The sequence below is a fragment of the Hermetia illucens genome, chromosome 3, assembly GCF_905115235.1.
Source record: "Hermetia illucens chromosome 3, iHerIll2.2.curated.20191125, whole genome shotgun sequence".
Lineage (NCBI taxonomy): Eukaryota > Metazoa > Arthropoda > Insecta > Diptera > Stratiomyidae > Hermetia > Hermetia illucens.
In genome coordinates this window covers 161,710,705-161,733,021 of record NC_051851.1, presented here as the reverse complement: position 1 = coordinate 161,733,021, position 22,317 = coordinate 161,710,705, and the positions used below count along the sequence as shown (strand labels likewise).

General features: G+C 45.2%; 1 protein-coding gene across 1 annotated transcript in view; it reads left to right on the top strand.

Annotated features, from left to right (window-relative positions):
* Positions 1 to 22,317, top strand: part of LOC119652263 (neuronal acetylcholine receptor subunit alpha-7-like) — a 222,585-nt gene that overhangs the window by 48,866 nt on the left and 151,402 nt on the right. Inside the window, exon 2 of the mRNA XM_038056244.1 lies at positions 6,923 to 8,378. Within this exon, the coding sequence (XP_037912172.1) occupies positions 7,850 to 8,378 (529 nt within the window). The 5' untranslated portion in view covers positions 6,923 to 7,849. The remainder of the gene's footprint in view (positions 1 to 6,922; positions 8,379 to 22,317) is intronic.

The window sequence follows — 22,317 nt, the reverse complement described above, 5'->3', positions numbered from 1 at the left end:
CATTCACAATGAGAAAGTGACACCGCAGCACTAGTAGTCCATAGTCCGTCTTTCCACCACTTTCTTGGACCCTCGTCACTTTGCACGCCTGGATATATTTTTGTTCTGCATTCGACTGTAAATCGAGCACAGAATCCTCATTCAAGCCTAATTTCGTCGTCCTGATTGTACAGGCGAAAAAACCTTATGGAAAACTACTGGTTTGGAAGCGGGCAGCTACCAACCCATTGTCAACCCCAATCTCTCTAACTTGGAACCTACGTGAATGCAAACAGAGAATTTATATGTTTTGCAATGGAATAAGGGAAAATCTGTTGGAGAACTGTCCATTTGTTTTCTGTCTTTTTTTTTCCTGGATTTTATTATTTTGCTTCCTTCTGTTCAGGATTCTGGCAGGTTAATTTAGCTTGCGGCTGGTGGGGTGGAAGGTGCTCCGCCTAGTCTAGGTACATATTGAAGGGAAATGCAAAGGAAAATCGCGTCTCACAGACGTACGGGATCTGTAAAAATTTAATGAATTTACGTCCAGATGTTGATTGTAGGAGAAGAAATCTCGGCAAATGAATATGACGTATCCAACTACGGGGATGAATTCGACTATCTTGTCAGGTTTTGGCTCTTCTTATCTCGTAGTTGACGAAAGAACAACGAACTCTGAAAAGGTCAAAACCTTCTAAAGTGGCTGCAAGTGAAGAAGAAATTTTAAATAAAAACGATGTCGGAGGGATGGCGTTGTGTGTATGCAAGAAACAGGATATTCTTCAAGCTGCTGTGATGAGAAATTGCTTGTGTTGTTGATCTCGCAATTTAAAACGGCGAAGTTTCTGCTTTGTGAAAATAGTTGCAAAATTTTTCAATATTATGGGGATGAAACTTTAAGTTTTTCTCCAGGTGGAGGGTGCATATGGCCAAGATATCGAAAATAGAGTGTTATTTGCTTCTTTTTACTATTTTGTACTTTAACCTTCCTGAAAGGGAAGCGTACGTCCAATTTTAACGCTTTTTTAAACCTTAGCAGACATAAGAAGACATGGAACAGTATATAGATATATGCATACGAAATTTCAAGGATCAACGGCGCAACAACCGGTATCCGGTTTAGAACGCCAGACACCCTGGTTTTGCGCCGAGGTCCAACAATTTGATATCCCTAAAAGCTCTCCGTCGTCCTGACCTACGCCATCGTTCCTTTTGCCTCGTCTTCTCTTTCTACCATAGACTTATAGACCATATAGACTTTCCGGCCAGGATCATCTTCATCCATACGGATTAGGTAACCGCAAACCGCAACCTGTTGAGCCGGATTTTTTCCACAATCATGTTCATGATATCGCTCATAGATTTTGACGTTAGGTAGGTTACGGAGTCGTCCATCCTCATGTAGGTTGCCAAAAATTCTTCAGAGGATTCTTCTTCCCAACGCGGCCAAGAGTTCGCAGTTTTTTTTTTGTTAAAAACCCAAGTCTCCGAGGAATACATAAGGACTGGCAAGATCATTGTCTTGTACAGTAAGAGCTTTGACCCTATGGTGAGACGTTTCGAGCGGAACAGTTTTTGTAAGCTGAAATAGGCTCTGTTGGCAGATAAGAACCGTGCGCAGATTTCATCATCGTAGCTGTTATCGGTTGTGATTCTCGACCTTAGATATGAGAAATTATCAACGGCCTCAAAGTTGTAGTCTCCTATTTTTATTCTTCCCGTTTGACCAGTGCGGTTTGATGTTGTTGGTTAGTTGGTTTTTGGTACAGGTGTGCAGCCCAAGATCTCGCGCCGCCTACTCGATCTGGATGAAGCCAGTTTGTACGTCTCGGGTCGTTTTTGCCATGATGTCGATATCGTTAGCATAGGCCAGTAGTTTGGTATATAAAAACCGGAAATTTTCCGTTTTAACTAGCAATCCCTCCCCCCCTGAAATTGTGTATAAGTTTGATTGTCATCCTACTTAGTAATATGAAGTTAATTCTACAGCGGCAGACCCTGCGTTGAACCTTACCAGGCTATCTTCGTCTGTGGTTGTCTCTTTCTCTTATTGGCTGCATATAGGCGAAATCACCACCCAAATTTTTTCCATGTGGTCGTGTAAGGAGCCGTGTCCTGTTAAAAGTCCCACTAGGGTTTTCGCTCCCCATTTCTTAAGGGACAACAAAAATGTCACTCTAGCTACTCCGAGTTCTTTCACAAAGATTCAGAGTCGACTTGACAGTGGATGCCCGGATGTCAAAAACTGGTTTTGGCTTCACCATTGTGGATCTAGACCCTTGGCGAGCCGGTCTGAAAGTTTCCTCATTACCAGCGGTGTTCCAGTGCCATAGCACCTATATCACGAATGTTTCGTTCAGTTGGCCAAGGTTTAGGAGCATCTGGTCCACAATTCCATAACAATTGCAAACTTACGATGTGTCATTATTAGGAGTCATAACAGAGGGGAGCGTACCCTTCTCTGTGGGACACCTCTGAGACATCCTGCCTGAATGGACATTTACCCAACCAGTATGTGGGCCTTTCTCTGTCTTTCTCTGAAGAAAGTGGGTTCCATGTTCATGGAGTTCAACTGCATGCCTGGTGACATTTTACAGGATTTCACCTGAAAACTTTGCTTGGTTTCTCGGTCTTGGTACTCGGGCTTGTTGGTGTATCCGGCAAAACTATCTCAATATTGGTGAGCGAAAAAGGGTCGTGAATCCTTTGTAGCAGTGTTTCCAAATTTATATTTACTGCCTTGTCGCCCCAGGAGGTTTGCGTCGAGTTGAAATCGCCACCGAGGAGAAGGTATTTTTAATTTAACTGGAGATTGCCCAAGACTTGCAAGTCATAGCCCAGTTGTTCAATTTTAGAATTACATTTGATTAAGACGGAGTCTATCAGAATCTGCCCACCAGTTTTAATTATTGCCGCAAATGTGAAAGTTTGCAGGATCTCGATGGCAACTTCCTCAAAAACATAGTCTTTTTGGACTAGGAGTGTCAAGCATACATAGTGGGTGGTATGAAGCCGGCAACTCGGGGTCGCCTTTCCTTTTGTGGATCAGCGTAAGCCTCGCCACCTCCAATGAGCATGGAAAATGCCCTCCTTCGGGCAAGCGTTGAATGCGCCGAGCAGTAGGTCTCGCCGGTGTTGGAATACCAATTTGTAGACCTCTGCTGGAATACCATCGAGTCCTGGCGCCTTCTGGCTTTTCGTAGAGAGGACCGCCTGTTCCAACTCTTTTATAGAGAAAAGTGGATAGTCCTTGGTATTCTCCGCGCCGACGTCATAATCCTGCACGGGATGTGCACGGAACAGTGTCCGTACAATGCGATCGATCTGTTCAGTCTAAAGTGAACAGGATTTCCGCTGAGCCCGGATTTTTTGGGTTACCAGTTTGTAACTGATTCCCTCCATTCACCTCGTCGATCAGGTCCTGCCAGCAGCGAGCTTTGTTCTTGTTTATTACGCTGTCTCCACGTCTGATTTGTACTCCGTGACTATGGTCTTCCGGTCGTCTAGACGTTGTGTTAAGCAGCGGAGCTTGTGATACTCCTTCCGGACCTCTGCGATTTCCACTGTCCACCAATACATAGAAGATTTGTTCCCCAAGCCGTCGTTATCAGGTACATAACTGAATTTTTGACAGTGTCGGCTGCGGCGCCACTGCCCCCAGGACTACCCTTCAGCGCGGCTGCAACTGTTCCAAGAGTTTCGACAAGCCTCCCGGTGTTCACTTTCGCGCGGTTCAATACACGGAAAGAGCGCACACCGAGAATTTGTGTCCACCATTTCAAAGGCAATGTATTGATGGTCACCGAGAAGTCTTCCAGAACTCGCCACTCGTCCACCAACGACACCAGTGATTCCAATGCGAAGGTTACGTCTGGAATGCTTCGTTCGCAGCGTTGGCGCCGGAATGTTGGGGTGGATCCGGTGTTTAGAACTACTAATCCTGCTTTCACCACCATTTCGAGAATTCATTTCCCTCTGGAGTCTGTATAAGGCATGCCTTATTCAAGTGCCCTAGCATTGAATTTAGCCCCCCCCCCCCCCACCAAGATTCGCCCATCTGGATAGCGTCCTCCAAAGCATCAAGCCTGCGTCGCAAGTCCGGCATCGTCTCATTCGGAGTAAGATAGGCACTAAAAAACGTTATCTTTGGACTCCGATGTGCGATGAGTATTAAATCAGATTTGGTCTCCGCTACAAACTGCGCTAGCAGCTCGTGAGCGGTTGCACTACGGCGCATATTGATTTGTGGGATGCGAATTATATTGATCTTTCCTCGACCTTTGCTCCTTCCCATTCTGCTCTAAAAACTGGACACAGCCCCGAGCCTACAGTGTTCATAACGTTCTCATCAATCGCGCCACGGTCCCTGCATAGGACGCAGCTTTCCTTTTGATTGCAGGTGTTCGCTTTATGGCCTGCCTGACCGCATTTACGGCATGTTGCCCTTCTGTCAGGTCCCGGACAGGTTGCAGATGTGTACCCCTTAATCAAAACATTTGCAATATTTGGCTGGGGTGGCCCGGATTCGTATCCTACACACTATCCAACTAATTCTTATTTTCCTACTGTTTAGAAGCTTCCTCGCGTATTCCTCGGGCATTGGTTACCTCCAGACATTCGCGTTTGATGGCTTTATTTACCTCGTTATTTTCTATGGGGCAGTCAAAGTCTCGGATTTTCAAAGACCAGGGTGGATATCAAATCTTTTTCTCCCAGAAGACCCTTGACTGCTTTACAGAACGTAACTTTATTTATTGTCTTCGGGTCTAGTTCAACTAGGACTCCACCACCCTTCGTTTTACGAATGGAAGACACTTCTGCTCCGTTGTCTTCGGGTTTAATCTTGTAACGGATTTCACTGAGGACTTCCGCAAAAGTCTTGCCTTCCATCGGCTTAATAAGCAGAGCTGGCGGTCCATTCCTTCTCTGTCTCTCCACCTTTTCCTTTGGTGCCTCGTCCTTCGTGTCCGCTTTAATTTTAGGCAGAGTTTTTTCTGATGGCGCAAGGTGTTTTTGTCTCTGGTTTCTCTTCGCCTTCTTCTCTTCAGCCCTTAAGAGTATCTGAGTGAAGTCTCCTTCAGATGTCCCTTCCTCCTCTCGTTTTTTCCCCAGTTCGCTCTGCAATGGGCTGTCTGCGCTCCGTTTGATTCTCGTAGTATTCTCGTCGGGAGGCGCGGTTGTTTCTGCTTTCTGTAGATTTTCTCTTACTCTCCATGTCCGCCTATAATAAGAAATCCTGTCCAGGAGTTCCTCCAGTTGCATTTGCCCGTTTTTTATCCCTTTACTGGAGGAACGTCGCAGATCTCATGCGCTTCACATCTGCCGCGCATTTCTTAATAAGCCTTTCCTCTTCAGTTTGCGCCAGAGTAGTCGACAGCCCTCCTACTTGGCTTATATTCGAAACCATTTGGTTAGTTTCGGCAGTTTCCACTGTGCCTCTTTCCGCAACTATAGCACTTCGTGGTATGGTTTGGGTTTCTGTCTCCGTTGCAGGTGCCGCATCACTTTGCGAGTCCTTCTTTGCGTCTGCGCGTTTCGATGTCCCATCGGGTATTTCAGCCCTTGCCGCGTCCTTCGCTGGATGCTTGGGCGAACGCCGCATTTTCGTGCTGCAAATAAACGCTGCCAGCTTACTCCCGACTTCCACTATTTACTCGTTTGATTTGCTTTTGTTCGCCATTTAAATTGTTTAGCAGCGTGTGCAAGGGAGCGGGTTGCAATAGTCAGAAACGGGTATGCACGCGGGGACAAAGCCCCTACTCCTGTTTCCTGAGGCCTAACCTACGATTATCTGATCCCGGAAATCACGGCCAGATCAGCGCTTGCTCGGGGCAACGCGGTCTTCTAATACCGGTTCAATGCAGACTGCCAGACCAGGGTCTCGAAGGGGCTGGCTCCTGATACAAACCACAACTATCACCTTAGCAGAGCTAGGTTCACATCACCCCATCGACGTCGACAAGGAGTTGTCGATGTCTCCGGGGACTCCCAATTTGCCCCGGCGTGTATTGATCATTAGCAGTTCGTTCTTCACCGAGAAACTTTCTCGGCGCTACTACCTAGGACGCAGGTATTATACCAGTTAGGGGATCAGAACTCCTTGCTCAGGCACCTCAGGGACACCACTCCCCGTATCGTAAGCGACCCGTTAAGGATCGTTAAAAACCCCTGAGAGGGCTATCTTAATCCCAACATCAAGTTGAAGCCATTCCTCGCCAATGAACAGCCTGTGTTGCTATATGGAGTTAGCACATGGAAAGAGACAATTATTCAAAAGTTCCAAATTTTCATCAATTCAAATCTGTGTTTTGTCATCATAAATGGAGAGCTTCGCTGGAATATGGGCCAAATATCAGCGTGCCGATGAGAAGGCGGAGGTGGTAGTGAATAGGTTCCATATTAAGAAAGGGCGACAATTCCATTACGGGTTATACAATGGTATTCAATACCTCCCGATGGCGAGGTATAGGATTAAGTGACGCAAAACATTGAAGAAAGACTACAAGCTTCTTCGAAAGTTGAAGGGGGCGGTGTAGCACATTATCAGAAATCGGCAGCGATGGTGCAGAGATGTGGTCGATACACTCTGTCTCACATAGATCTTCATGGCAACCATACTAATTTGCAAATACATATTTCCAAATGAAATGTTTTGTATGGTTTCAAGCCCACGTTGGGCGCCAAAAATACAAAGCTTATTTTGGGTGGCCTTTTTACGATTTTAACTGCTACTTATGGGTTAACCTCGATGGTAGTACAATTTTGCGAAAGTGATGCAACATAAGATTCTAGTTTAACCAATTTGTTCATGGATAATATAGGAGTGTTGAAAATTAGCCCACGTTGGGCGCCATTTTTTAAATGTTAAATAAATCCTTTTAAAACTTGAATTAATTTTCAGCGTCTGCTAAATTTAATTAAAGTTGATCTATTATCTTTACAGAATAACTCTGGAGACAATACAACATGTGTATCGGCATAAAATGACTTCACTCAATGCTAATGCAAATGGACAACGACATAAGGCAGTAATAAATCTCTCCTCTCAGGAGAAAGCTATCTAGAAAAATAAAGTCATTCAGATACTTAACCGTTACGTCTAGATGTTAAAGATAGTTTTATCCAATGAAGTCGAATTGGATATTCAACAATTAGATGTAGAAATTACCAAAAAGGCCCTGGCCCAACATTGAGTATAATTGAAACACGGAGCCAACGCAGAAGCAGATGCGAACAAACCTATCCGGAACAATTTGACCAAATTAAAGAGACGGAAAGAAGGATCGACTTGGAAAATTGTCAATTATGATTGATTTATGATATTACCGACTATTGGCCACGATATTCCGGTATCGTGCTTTGCAAGCGTGCATCGGTGAAATCAGTCAATGGCTGAATAGGAGTGCACGCGAAGTGTTTTTTTAGTGAAAGCATACCCGGAACTTTCCCGGTGAAATAGTAACAAGGATTGAAAAATGGTATCATAGGACAAAATGACTAGAATTTATAACATTCGTGAAACTTTGTATAATTTACGATAAAATCGGCCAGAAATAACCGCGTCAATGTATGGTGCGACATCTTGTAAGCCACACGATTGGTGGCTTATTGTGTGATGATTCGCGCAGGTGCAAGCGACCGTATAGGTGTTTTGTGGGTACGAATCCTCGAGTAGCGTCGGTATTAGGATTGAGCGGACGAAGCTTGTCATAGTAGTTGTCGTTGTTGTCGCTTTTCATCGTCGTCCTTTGCAGATTCATCATCGCAACAGCTTACTTCTAGCAAATCCTTCCTCTCAATGTATGAGTGTGTTCCGTCGTGATTTCATTAAGGACATTTGGTCGATTGGCGCTCGTTTTATCATTCAAATATGGTGTTGCCCGATGGGTTTTATGGAATAGTTGATAGCAACAGCAACATAAAATCAATTTTTCAATCAACAAAACCAACCGCAACACATACAACAGCAGCACACACATCGGCCCAAACAGCAGCCACTACAATATTAACTGCAGCCGCATCTGGTCAACCAATAACTGGACAATATCATTTCAGCTGTGGCAACACTAATTTGGCACAATTAGAATTTGAGAAATCTAGACAACATTTAAGAATTTTCGAAGCAGACATTCTGCGCGATGACGACAATTCCGTGAAAAGGACGAAATCGTATTGTAATGAAAGGAATAGGAATCGTAGGAGTAGCAGTAGACATAGTAGTGATAGACATAGCGACAGGATTACAGCTACAGCAGCCAGGCTACAAACGAAATGTATTCTGGATTCGATGTGGTGGTTCGATGAAGCGACGATAGTGAATTTTAATCGAAAACGTTTTCAAGGATTAAGCAAATATTCGTGGATATTTCTACTGATTTATTTGAGCCTGTCTGTGAAATGTAAGTACCCAAACTTTATATCGTTTAACTTCTAAAGGACCACCAGATTTAGCGAGAACCCGGTTCTGGTAGTTGGTCCTGATGAAGCGACCAGGTGGAACCAGGAAATAACTCCGAAGTACTTGTCTTCCATCAACTTAATCAGGAAGACGAAAGTAGTTCCATTACCGCAGAAGCATTCTCATATCAATTTTTTGATTGGCAGGATATCCGGCTCGTTTTCCTAGTGTCCCTCCAAGAAGCACTTCGCTCCACTTGAACATTGTTTAGCTTCCATTTGTTTAAACATCCACTCTTCCGCAAGAACTAATGTTTACACTCTTGTCCGGAATTTGTGCTCGTATGCAGGGGACAGGATGTTCCTGAGATTGCCTCCCCTAAGCGTCCGTCTTCGTCTGCTATTGGCTGTTTTTATTGCATCCTGTGCATTTCAATTCCAACTTGCCCTCGCCGCTATGCTCCTCAGGCGGTACACCCACGTAGTACGTATGTACAAGCGCATACGTATAGCTTGAGCGTTTTGTTCTGCCGCTGGTAATGTCCTTTTTGTTGCCTGTGTATCCACAACCTCCATTGTTTTTCGAGAATCCTGTTTTGTTGAGTCTACTCCGTTCTTCGGCAAACAGACAAAAGAAAGATGACAACGTAAAGTGAGCAAAAATGCAGGAAGAGAAATGTATAAGGGAATTCGTTTAATTATTTTGCCAACACTACTTAAACACTCCGTTTACATGCGTCCTCAAGAATGTGTTGGATTGTTGCAATCTTGAAACCGTTTTGAATGTGCCTTTTTTTCGGTATTCCAGCACTTTTCTTTTGGTTTTTGGGGGTGCCGGCTGTGCTTCAGGGTTGGCTTGAGTTAATATGCAAATGCGAGAAAAGCTACCGCTGTTGTTCTGAACGAATGAATACAATGACTAGCGAGTGCTTGAAGAAGTCGTTGTTTTTTATCACGGAGTTGTTACAGTCGGAGTCGGCTCCATGGCAGGCATGTTTGTCATTTAAATGGGTCAAAATGATTGTAATGGAGGTTTTTGCTGTGCACTGTCAACAAAGAGTTTTATGAGAAGGACTCGAGTATTGTGTTTTAAGACCTAATGAAAAATGACTAGCTACGTTTTTAATTGCACGAAATGGTGGAAGTGTTGGTGGTAAGAATGAATGACATGATATGATAGGATATAAATGGAGTGGAGTGTCGGTGATGTAATGGAATAGATTTCACTAGATTTGACTTGTGGTGAAGTAGTCAATACAATGAAACTGAATCGGATGTTACAAAGAGGAAGTAGGAAGGTATAAGAATAGTATCTGGATGGAAACAGAAGATTGATTTTGGGGGGATTGGCGTCGTAGATTGAACATCACATATCGGTTGACTCAGGATAAGACCTTACCTAGTCCTTTGACCCTGCTATGTATGGGTTTATTTAGCGTCAGGGATGGACCTAGCCATGGGGTCTTCGAATTGTCCTTGTCATGGATGTTTGCGCTCGTCCTAGTGCTTGTCCCTCTGCCCAGTATTAAGTGTAGTGATAAATGATTTACTTATTTGAATTACTTAGTGGCATTACCACGTCTCTTTCTCCACCAAGGAATGAAGCCGCCCTTGCCCGCGGTAACTTAAAACACTTTCTTCTATCAGTTTCGCTGACTCCACTGCCGACTCCCCACAACACTCCTGCGACCTTCTCTGAACCTACTTCCCTTGAGTGTTTCCTCCCTCTTGCCCTCCACCCTCTACACCTCTCATAACTGCAGACTGCTCCGAATCTATGGCCATTCCTCCCCTTACGCCTTCCTTGGTAGAGTTCCTCATTGGTAATCTTGACCCCAATGTCGGACCTGACCCCGATGTGCTTCCTAAATTCTTCCTCCTTAACTGTACAAACCACATTTCTCTCTTCCTGAGTATAATCTACAACAAAAGTCTAGAAGAATGCTACTTTCACCATCTTTGCAAAGAGACCCTTATCATCCCTATCCTCAAGAGCGGAGACCCTTCTCTTGCTGTGAACTACCGCCCCATTTTTTTTGTCTCCTCTTGCTCCAAAATCCGTCAACGACTGGTTGACCGCACTTTTCGGTCATCTCATTGTTAAAAAGCAGCATGGTTTCGTGAAACATAGATCTACGGCTTCAAACTTTCTGGTCTTACCAACTTTGTTGCTAAATGCTTGAATTCACGACAGGAGGTACATGCTATTTATACCGATTTCTCCAAAGCCTTTGAGACCGTTGACCATAATATTCTCCTCTCTAAACTTTCATTACTAGACTTCCCTCCCTCAGTCATCTCCTGGCTTTCTTCCTATCTCTAATTCCGTTCCTTTCAGTTTCTTTTCATGGTCACTCATCTTGTTCCATCTCTCCTTCCTCTGGTGTTCCCCAAGGCTCTATACTCGGTCCGCTACTCTTGCTGTTTTTTATCAATGACCTCGCGTCCATCCTCACCTGCCCGTATTTGCTTTACGCAGACGACCTTAAATTGTTTGCCTCTGTTTCGTTTCCGCTGGATTGTGCTCTCTTACAATCCAAACTTGATAATTTAGTCCGTTGGTGTTCGGTCAACAAGCTAACACTGAATGTCAACAAATGCCACTGGATGTGCTATTCGCTTAAACCCTCTCCAACATCCTTATCCTATTCTCTCAGTGGACAACCCATTTTCCGACGAAAATTTTCGACGAAAAACTTCATTTAAATTCCAAAATGTCTGGTTTTGTCCCAAGTTCCTCCTCCGACTTTACCTTAATTCAGCCCTCCTTAAAACTCTTCTATTCCCTTGTCAGAAACATCCTTGGAGTCTCGATGATATTTTACTACCCGTTCTCTAACCTTTCTTAATATGATAATTTCATACAAGTGATGTTCAATGTCCAAAGTCAGGACGACCGCAGATATTGAAAAACATCCGCGTCAATCCTTAAGAAGTCCACGAAATACAGAGAAAAACCAGCCAGTGCAGGACTGGAAAGTATCAATACGCGATTCCACATGAGGCAATCCTTTTCATTCATTTTAAGTAACTGTAACATGCTGACACGCTAACTAACAATGGCCTTTAGCGTGCAGCGTTCGGAGTCTTTTGTGAATCTAAGAATATTTGCCAGATGTGGAGAGTGAGCAGATTCTTCATTGAAAAAAAGCCCTTACCGAGGTGTCTTTGTCTGTGATCTGAGGAGGCCGGGCACTTCCTTATGAAGACTGTCTTCTCCTCACATTGGCTGCGTATAATCGAAGCCACCACCCCACTTTTTTCCATATTGTAGTTTAAGGAGAAGCGTTTCGTCAAAAGCCCTACTAGACTTTCATGCCCCACTTCTTAAGGACAACCTCCTGCCGCTCTAGTGGTCCCGGGTTGTTTTACAAAGATTTTCGCCTGCCGGTAGGGGTTAAAATTTCTTCACCGGATACGTAAATCCTTGTAATTTCACCCAGTGACAGTGACAGTTGATGCCCGGTTGTCAAGAGCTGGCTTTGACCCCACCATTGTGGATCCAAACCCTTGGCGAGCCAATCTGTCAGGTTCCTCATTACCAGCGATGTTTGAGTGCGTTGGTACCCCTTGTTGGCAACTCCGCACCCACCAACTGGCTGGATATGCTGTTGTTGTTTAGCGCTCATAATGCACCCTGACTGTCAGAACAGATTCGAATAGTGCGTCTCCGCCATTTTTGCCGGAAGTATTCTTCTGCTACCAATGAAATGGCATATATCTCCACCTGGAATATGGTCGTTACTTTTTTGAGGGGTCATGCCAATTCCACAATCGGATTTTCCGAGGACAGTCCTGCGCCCGATTCGTCGTCCATGAGTGACCTATTGGTAAAGGTTATTTTGTCTTTAATCCCAAAAGATTTGTGACTATTTTCCGACCATTCTTATCTTTTTGTGAGTATGTCCTTTTATTATAGAAACCATACCAAAACACCGTAGAATCTCCTTATTTTCTTGTTGACTTTTTGTGACTAGTTTGAGCTTGTCGTGTCGCCTAGAGGTTTTTTGAGACCAGCATTTCGGAAGTTTAAGTTCTTGACTTACCCACCAAAAACCTATGGTATTTGTATGAAGTATATAAACGCCTTGCAGCTATTGATCCAACGACTAATAACTGCAGTCACCGCTTTATAATGCTGAATATCTATCTGAGAAGCTCCTAGCAGCATCCAAGTAGATGCGTTGGGATTATTCTGGATACCAAGTTGTTTCAAAGCCTCAGTACCATTACACTCTTCATCTGGAAGCCAGAAGAAGCACTTTTTGAACGATTGCAGCTCAGATGGTAGTATTGTCTGAGCCATTTGTTCATCGTTTCGTTAGCAAAGTTTAGCCGTAATATTTTATGGTATGCACCTGCCCGCTAAAAGCAAAGTTGAATGCCTTACGAGGATTCGCTGGATGAATTGTCGTCATACAAGACTTATCCTTAGGCTGCTTCGCTGTTGCCGGCTCAGTCTTCTTTGCTGATTTTGCTCGTAGAGTTGGGATCGTCCGGGGACGGTTGTTGCCTCGGTATGCCCTTAGTCGCAGGTGCTCGAAATGCTCCTTTCCCTTCAGTCTTGGCGTTGTCCGCAGGTTCTGATTTGCCCAGAGGTGGTTTTTCCGGAGGCGGTTTGCCCGAAGGCCGTTTTGCCCCGAGGGGGAGACAGTTTGCTTGAAGTCTATTTTCAGTCCGAAGACGGATGGGTGCCTTTCGGCGCAACTTTAGCCTCAGCAGGTGGCATCGATTAGAGCCCAGGGTCAGGAGTGCTGACAGAAGGCGGGGTTCCAGTCGGAATTATATGTCCACGAATTACGTGCCCCAAACTCCTACTGAAAATCGTTCAGGGTTTGTTCCCTCAGGAGAACACAAGGGGTTACAGTGTACATACATCTTTAGATCTGGCTGTAACCAATGAAAAAGTACTTGAGATTTGCGGTAGGCTGTGAGACAACAAAGCCCCCGGCCTAGACGGCATACCAAACGAGGCCCTGGCCATCAAATCGAGGCCAGATATATTCGTAAAGTTGTTTGAAGCATGCTTGACGGAGGGGATCTTTCCTGAGACATGGAAAAAACAAAGGTTAGTGTTTTTGCGTAAATCTGGTCAACAATGGGGAAAATGTTGGAAGAAAGATTCTACAACAGATTGCTCCTGGCTGTAGAAAGTCTGGGAGGCTTATCACGTCGACAATTCGGCTTCCGTACGGCCAGATCAACGGTCGACGTCATCAAACTGGTCACTGGTTTAGCTGAAAATGCGATGCACGGAAGGGGTGGCATTAGTATAGTTGTACTATAATGTGATCGTTCAACTCTGGACGTCATTGGTGTACCAAATTACTGCGCTAGTCGACAGCTACTTAGCCGATAGAAGGCTCTGGTACGACACTGACAATGGAACCAAAGAATACATTGTCTTCGCGGGTGTTTCACAGGGATCCGTGCTGGGACCGTTATTGTGGAACATCATGTATAATGATGTCCTCAATGTCCCAGTTGCCAGCGAGGCAACTACTTAACCGATAGAAGGCTCTGGTACGACACAGACAATGGAACCAAAGAATACAGTCTTCGCGGGTGTTCCACAGGGATTTGTGCTGGGACCGTTATTCTGGAACATCATGTATAATGATGTCCTCAATGTCACAGTTGCTAGCGAGGCAACAATACACACCGATGAGGTAGCAAAAGATCCGGCAGATATGGAATTGTATTCATCGGAAGTAATCACTGCACTGACTGAAAGATGCAGGTCTTGCACTCGTGGAGGATAAAACAGAGGGGGTGCTTATGACCAAGGGGCGTAAGGAAACCACTGCCCGTACCGGAATGGGGAAGCATATCATTACTTCAAAACCAGCAATTAAATACCTTGGAGTAATGTTAGATGCGAGGCTGAATATCAAGCAGCACTTACAAAATGGCTTTGTCAAAGATGATGCCAAATGTTGGAATGACGCGATGTACTCGTAGAATGCTGCTAGAGTGGTGAGTTCTATGCTGCTAGAGTGGTGAGTTCTATACTGCTTTAGGCAACGCCAATTTGGCCAACCCCATTGTATACCGCATGCAATGCTCAAAAGATAAGCGTGGTGTACGGGAAGACCGCCCTAAGAGCGTGCTGTTGTTATAGAACCATCTCCGACGAAGCGACCTATGCAGTAGTCGGAATGACGCCGACCACGATGCACGTATCTATGATGGACCCGATTTTTCCTCTGATCGGAAAATGAAAAACGCTGAAAGGGAGGAATCCTTAGGTAGGTGGCAGCAACGGTGGGAACAGGTGAAAAAAGGACGATAGACCCACAAATTGATTCCCAGCATCAAGGTGTAGACGCAGAGAACGCAACGTGAGATAAACTATGGTCTCATACAATTTTTCACGGGACATTGCGGTTACCATAAATACTTTTATAAGTTTAAACTGGACAGCTCACCCAACTGTCCCAGCTGGGACAGTATTCTGGAGGACCCGAGCATGTTTTCTTCCATTATCCTAGATTCGCTGAAGAAATGAAATATCTAAAGGAGACATGGGAGGAAGACAAGCACCGGAAAATGTATTTGCAAAAATGCTTGCATATCAGGAGAGCTGGGATGCAGTGAACGACATGGTAGGCCGGATTCAGTGCAGATTAAGAGAAGCAAAGGAGACGAGTAAGGCGCGGTTGCGAATGCATTCGATGGGCGAAGGAAAAGGCTAGAGCCATGTCCATTCCGCGACGAAATACTTTATGGTGGTTCCGCGGGAAAGAGGACAGAACTTAGGGGGTGGTTTTAGTGGGTAAAAATTCCACACGCTGGAACATGTGTACCAATGTCTTTGGAAGATTTCCACCTCCGGAAAAAAAAGACAGACAAGCAGACAGTAAACCGATTTTAATAACGTTTCGTTTTACAGAAAATCTTAAAAATGGATATGATCCGAGCTCCAAACATAACGTTGATTTCCAAGCGGCCATTGAGGACTTGTACTCATTGACGTCGTCATTTTCCTGGCTGGTGGGACAGTGTAGAGTTGCACTGCATAGTTTGTGGATTACGCTCAGAGTCGTCCTTCTCTGAGTGCCTGGTCACAGTAACATAGAGAAAAATTAGCAGCCCTACGAACTGATCAGGTGGGTCTCTGTTCTTGAAAGTTTTTCGGTGGCATAATCTACGTCCCGCTGACGACGGTAGAAACTACATATATTACTTAGCAGCCACTGATTCTAGATGGCGAATGTCCATCACCTGCCTAAAATAGTGGAAGATATGGCTCTCCTACAACACGGCTCTATTACGAGAGCGCTTACGCAAGGCTCGCAATACAGGACTAAGGTCAGGTTCTAAACCCCCTTATCTGGTTATGGGGTGCGGATTGACTGTGAAGGTCCGAGCCACCTAGATTCTGTTCCCTTGTTTTTACCCACAGCAAACACGGTCTTAATAGTTTGTGCCTTCAAAACGGCACACCACATTGTACATTGGGTTTCTCGGAGCGGCACTACTGAAAGGCCGGTGTGCCTGTGGGCCGCAAGATGCGGACTCAGCATAAACCCAACCAAAACGCAACTGATGCCATTCACTACCAAGACAAGGATACCTGAATTCCACCTACCACGGCTTAATGAACAAAGATTGGTTCTTTCCTCTAATGTAAAGTATCTGGGTGTAATCCTGGATCCTAAGCTAAATTTGAGGTTGAATATAGAATTGAGAGTTAAGAAGGCCTGTATAGTCTTCTATGCCTGCAAGAGAACCTTTGCAAAGAAATGGGGTCTCCGGCCGAGGATGGTTCTCTGGATGTACACCGTTGTAGTGCGTCCGATCCTAACGTACGGCTCTATTGTATGGTGGCAGGCTTCGAAGAAAAAATACAATAGAACGAAGCTTAATAGGATTCAAATAACCGCGTGTACTGGTGCTTCTGGGGCTTTGTAGTCCTGTCCCGCAGATGCTCTCATTTTACTCCTGCATCTCCTCCCCCTAGACCTCCACATTAAATATGTTGCAGCATACATTGCCGTCAGACTACGTGAGTCCGGATGCTGGGCAGCGAAGTCCTATGGGCACAGCAACATCCAAGATGAAATACCTCGGGAAATCTGGGCGTTCCCCACGGACTATGTCACACATAAGCTGAACTTGACGAGAAACTTTGCTGTGGACCTTCCAACCAGGGCAAAGTGGAAGACCGGCGGCATGTTGCAAGACTATGACACAGTATTCTTTACAGACGGATTAAAGATGGCCTATGGAGTCGGCGTGAGAGTTTTTTCGAATACATACGGTGCATCCAAGTCGTATGGTCTCCCAGGTTTCGTCAGTGTATTCCAGGCGGAACTACTGGCGATATTGGAAGTCTGTCGATGGCTGGAGCGTGATTCGAGTCCCAAGCGTAACATAGCCATTCTGACCGACAGCCAAGTGGCCATCAAGGCCTTGTACTCAACGACGACATCTTCCCGGCTGGTGGGGCAGTGCAGAGACGCGCTTAACCGTCTGGGCGGCACGCTCAAGGTCACTCTCCTCTGGGTTCCCGGGCATGGGAACATAGGGAGGAATGAGCGGGTTGACGGATTGGCCAGGCAAGGCTCTGCTCTCGGCAGTCCCTCGGTGAATACAGTCGGTGTTCCGCTGGCGGCTGTCGGGGGCGGAGTCTACTCGCACTACCTAGCCGCCGCGGACCTGAGATGGCGAAGGCTTACAAGCTGTGCCAAGTCAAGGAGAATTTGTCCCCCTTATAACATAGCCCGATCACGAGAGCTCCTGTGTCAGACGCGTGCAAATGCATTCAAGATTACGGCGGTCTGCACGGGGCACTGGCCCATAGGGGACCATCCCGCTAGGCTCGGCGTGCCCTACAACTCGAATTGACCAAGCTGCGGGGAAGGAAGGGAAACCCTCATGCACTTTCTCTGCGATTGCCCAGCTCTGGCTAGAGTCAGGCTGCGGACACTAGGTAAACCATTCTTTGGGGACCCCAGAGAGGTTTCTAGCTGCAGGGCTGCTTTGCTTGGTGAACGCTACGCGCTGGCTCTGAAGATCCGAGGCGGCTGGACTCTGCCACCCTGCTCCCATAACAACAGTCACGGTCTTAGGAGTTTGTGGCATGAAAACGGCGCACCAAAGCGCTAATTGGGCTCCTCGGAGCGGTCACTGATACCTACCTACCTACCCAAAGGCCCACGCTTGGATCAAATGAAAATCATTTAGAGTGCAAAAGTAGCATTGTGTAGGTTGTAACTCAGGAGCGTGGGAAGTAAATTTAATTTGCTCAAACTGGATTGGATTACGTAGCTGAAAATTGATGGGATTAATGCGTGAGCGGACTCTAGAAGATGTGATTCTGCAGGAGGCTCACAACAATCAGTCACTACTGAGGAAAACGTAAGAAAATACGAAAAGAAAGGTGTTTACTTTTCGAGCCCCACTTCTGGGGCTGAATTTATTCGTCGCAAAATTTCAAATAAAGTGCATTGAACTTCCATAAAACGTTGAACCTTGTGTCTACAAAAAAACCTCTTGGGGGTGAGATTTATTGATCTGCTATTATTCTGGTTTGTTGTTGAGAGCCAGCTCCAAGAAAGAGCCTTGTGCCGGCATATTAAATGTTGTCATACATTATTAAAAACAGAGAGCCAGCTCTGATCCTTTGATGATCATCGTTATTATTGTTTGGAAGCGAACACAAGCGTTTTCGAGGGCAATTCTCCACAACCACCATCTACCCACATGCATATGATTTCCACAAAGTCAACTGTGTAGCATTCAGCAGGACTCCCACTTCCTCATTTCTAGCCATCCAATATCCACGTTTATGTTTGTTTGCTTGTTTTTTTCCTCTGTTACTTTGTTACTGTTCCCACGGGAGATCAAATGAAATGCCAACGAATATTTTCTCTGCATATACAAAAAACACTATACGGCTTGTGTGCTTCCACGTGCATATTCATGTGTGTATATATGTTGCCATTGTACATCCTCCTTTCGCTCCAGTTCAATAGTTTCAGATGGATCCATTGTCGAATAAGTCTATCGGGAAGACAGGCGAAACGTCGTTTGTATAGCGACAAGCGGGAACGCAACAGTCATATCCTGGTAACAGCATTCTCAGTTACAAATAAGTTTGCACAAGATTCAGATATTGTGACAGGAATCGAATATGGGGCGAGAGAGTCGCATGGTTGGAAAAGAAGTGAAATACCAGGAGACAGTCTGTCTGTCACGAAATCAAGAGATTGATAAAGGCAAAAAGGAGAAAAAATCTGGAAACACAGAAGACTTCCATATTGAATGGTCCTGCATACAAGGCACGCAGAGGAAAATTAAAGAAAATCTGTGGGTGGATGGAAATCAATTTTATTGCAAACAGAATATCATCGCTTGCCGAGATAGCAAGGACGTCATTCGTCCTTTGCCTGTCTCGTTTGCATTTGATCTTAGTTTGTTTGCACGTCGTTCCCATCCCAAAAGATGGACATACATACGAGTATATACGAGTATGGAATCTATTTCCAACTATTCTTCATGTTTGTTGTGGTTTTACTCTATGCAATGCATTTTCCATTACACTGGCTCAAACTGGCTGTAGGCAGCCCGCACATTTCGTTTGGTCTTGTCTAAGGCTCCTGGCGTATTCTCCTTGTGTATCGCTTGCTTCTATCTTTTGCTTATTTCGTCCATTTTGCTTTTGTGATAAACGTGTCTAATTTGGCATAGTGAAGGTATATTGAGTATAGGTATATGTACATTCGAGGCTATGTACAGATACTTGAATCTCATATGTATGCAAGTGAATGCTTGGGTGCAGATGAGAAATGTCCGTGGTTGCATCATCATTATTTGAAGCTGGAATAGAAGGGGAGGAATGTCGTTTGGGGAAAATAATGATGCATTTCCTCACTTCCTTTTATCTAAATCCTTTTGGTCGGTTCTAATCTTTGGTGAATAAGTTTAATTTGTGATATGTCGACTTCTCCCGCGTTTCCGTCCCGAAGTTTGAATTATTCATGAGGGTTTTTTTGCCTCTTAGAATAAGTGGTATATATGCAACAGGGTGAAATCTACTTTTAGGTTCACACAATTACAAGTTATTCAATGGCGAATATAAAAGTATGTCTCCGATCTACTCCCTCAAGTAGCATAGGGTCTCCCTACAGTTTTCTCAATCTTAAGCCGGCATTAAACCTAAGAACGTTCGTGTTGTTGGCTGGTTGCTAACTGTTGCTAGTTTGTGTGTTACACATTGCAGTTGAGTTTTGAGTCGCCTTTCGATCGACGTGCTATCCCCTATTCGGCCAACAATAACATACAAGTTGGCAACAGTTGGCAACAGGTCGGCAACACGAACGTTCCTAGATTTAATGCCGGCTTTGGTGTAGCTTTCCGAGTTCGTTTTCCATGAGATTACTACAATCTCATTATCGTTGCACTTAGAGTGCTGTTATTCCTATGGGTGACAGGAATACACCCATAACAGAGAACGGCATATCTAGCATTCCTTGCCCATTTTCTAGTCAAAGTTGGGCCAATAGCAATAGAAGGGCATGAGACAACGTCAGAAGCGCATATTAAAAAATATACCAAGTCTCACGACATGATCCCCTATTGGCCAGTGTCTCATGCAGATCTCGGTGTCTTAAGTTCCCCGCCTACCAAAAAAAGTCACAGGTGCGCAAACTGCGGCTTGTTAATTAATTTAATTTCGAATGCGATAGTATTTGTCCATTCAGTCGCGGGGGTGGAACTTGAGTATCTTTATGCTAGCGAAATACATCATCAGATCCATTTTGATTACTTTAATTCAAAGTCGACATCCTATGGCCATAGGCTTACTCCCTCCAGTACCTACTCCAAAATCACGTTGATAACAAGTTGCGATTTTGCTGTATCAAACCATCACCAGCTGGCCCTGTTGGTGTCGGATAATGAAGTATAAATATTCCTACATCTAATCAAGGAGTCATTTCAGTTTTGACCATCGTTGTGATAACAGTGAATAAAAGGAAAAAAGGATGGAAAAGAACCAAGAACGTATACTTTTCCTGTATGAGTTCAAACTCGGTCATAAAGCAGCGGAGCTGATACGGTAAGCGAACGAACCACACGGCGGTGGTTTGAAAAATTCCGGTCAGGCGACGTAAACCTTCAAAGTGAGCCACGTGGATATCCAGGACCATCGATTGACCACGACGAGCTGCATTTGCTAGTCGAATCCGACACACGTCAGTCGGTGAAAGACAGAGAAACTGGGCCTACACTATTCGACAGTTTCCCGGCACATGCAACAACATTGAAAGGTGAAAGAAATTGACAAATGGGTTCCGCATGCCCTTACGGAGCAAAACATTGCACTTCGGATGGAAATTTGCAGTTCTTTTCTCTCCCGCAACAGAAGCGATGCATTTTTGCACAGAATAGTGCTATGTGATGAAAAGTGGATATTATACGGCAATCGTCGCCGATCAGCACACATGCTAGATGCTGTTCCGTCTCTTTTCGGGCATGGTTTCGTCAACTGGAGGCGTAATTTGTACTGGCTGGCATCAGGGCGGATACCGCCCGTGTTTACCGCGCCCTCATCGGTCTCGACGAAGAGACCATCCGGCTTGTTTCGGACGTGCTTGAGGGTTGCTCGTGCGTGCGCTTGAAGGAGCAGCTAATTCGGCGACTTTCGGTTAGTGAGGAAGCAAAGCTTAATGACCTACTAAATGAGCTGACGTTGGACGATCGTACCCCCAGAAAGTTGCTTCGAAAAATGAGGCAGCTGAGTTAGGGGGGCGGGGGTAGATTTTAGTTACGATCACGGTCGAGGTCTGCTTCCCGAAAAGGGCGTTCGGGGAGTCGCATGCCGGGACACTCATCGGGAACCATCGTAAATACAGAGCTCAAGGGATTAAATGTACCACCGGATGCACGTTTAACAAAAAACTTGGCTCGCTGGGTACCTCAGCGACGTTACCAGAAGCGCAGTACCACGTCGCTTTACAATCTTCGACTCTCTGAGCAGGCGTTGCTTCCTGGTCGACACGGGCGCTGAGGTGTCGGTTCTTGCTATACCCCATCCGAACACCTCAATCCTGCAAAACTTACGACACAAACTCTTCTCCCATCCGCACCTATAGGCTATAGGCAAATGGACGTGAGTCTCGGACTCCGTCGGACGTTTCCGCGGTGATTCGTTCTGGCGGACATTAGCACCCCCATATTAGGCACAGACTTCCTGTGTCACTATGGGCTGTTGGTGGCCCTTCAGAACAAAGCCTTGATAGACCCCGCAACCTCTCCACAGTCGTTAGGGAAAATTTCTACCTGCAAAGACGACACTCTTTTGATTATTTTCGAGGACCACAGCATTCGCGCACTCCTCAGAAAGTACCACAACATTACTCCGGAAAGTAGTTTCTCCAAGCCGGTCAAGCACAATGCACAGCACCACATCAATACTACCGTCTTCCCTATCTTCTCAAAGTTGCGTCCTCTTTCCCCCGGAAGCTTGCTGTTGCGAAGAAAGAGGTTGATGATCTGATGAAACAGGGTATCTGCAGGCCTTCTAATAGCTGTTGGTCCCCTCCATTTCATTTGGTCCTAAGCGAAACAGCGGCCATATGGACACTTCGAGTTCACCCGGATTACTTTTGGCTTATAGAATTTTGCGCAAACTTTCTAGATGTTCATGCACTCTGTCTTGCGAAACTTGAACTTTTGCTTCGTTTACATGCATCATGCTTTGGTCGCTTCTCCTTTAGAATGTGAGCAGTTGGACCATTGCGAATGCATTTTTCAACGTCTCCGGACTTGTCCTAAACCTTGTAAACGCAGATTCCTATAGAAACAGGTGACATTTCTCGGCCACTCAATAAACCCTGACGGTATCATATCTGACCCAGACAAGCTAGAGGCGATAAGAAGCTTCCCCTTGCAACCACGGTACAGGTTCTGCGAAGGTTCTTGGGCATGTTAAAC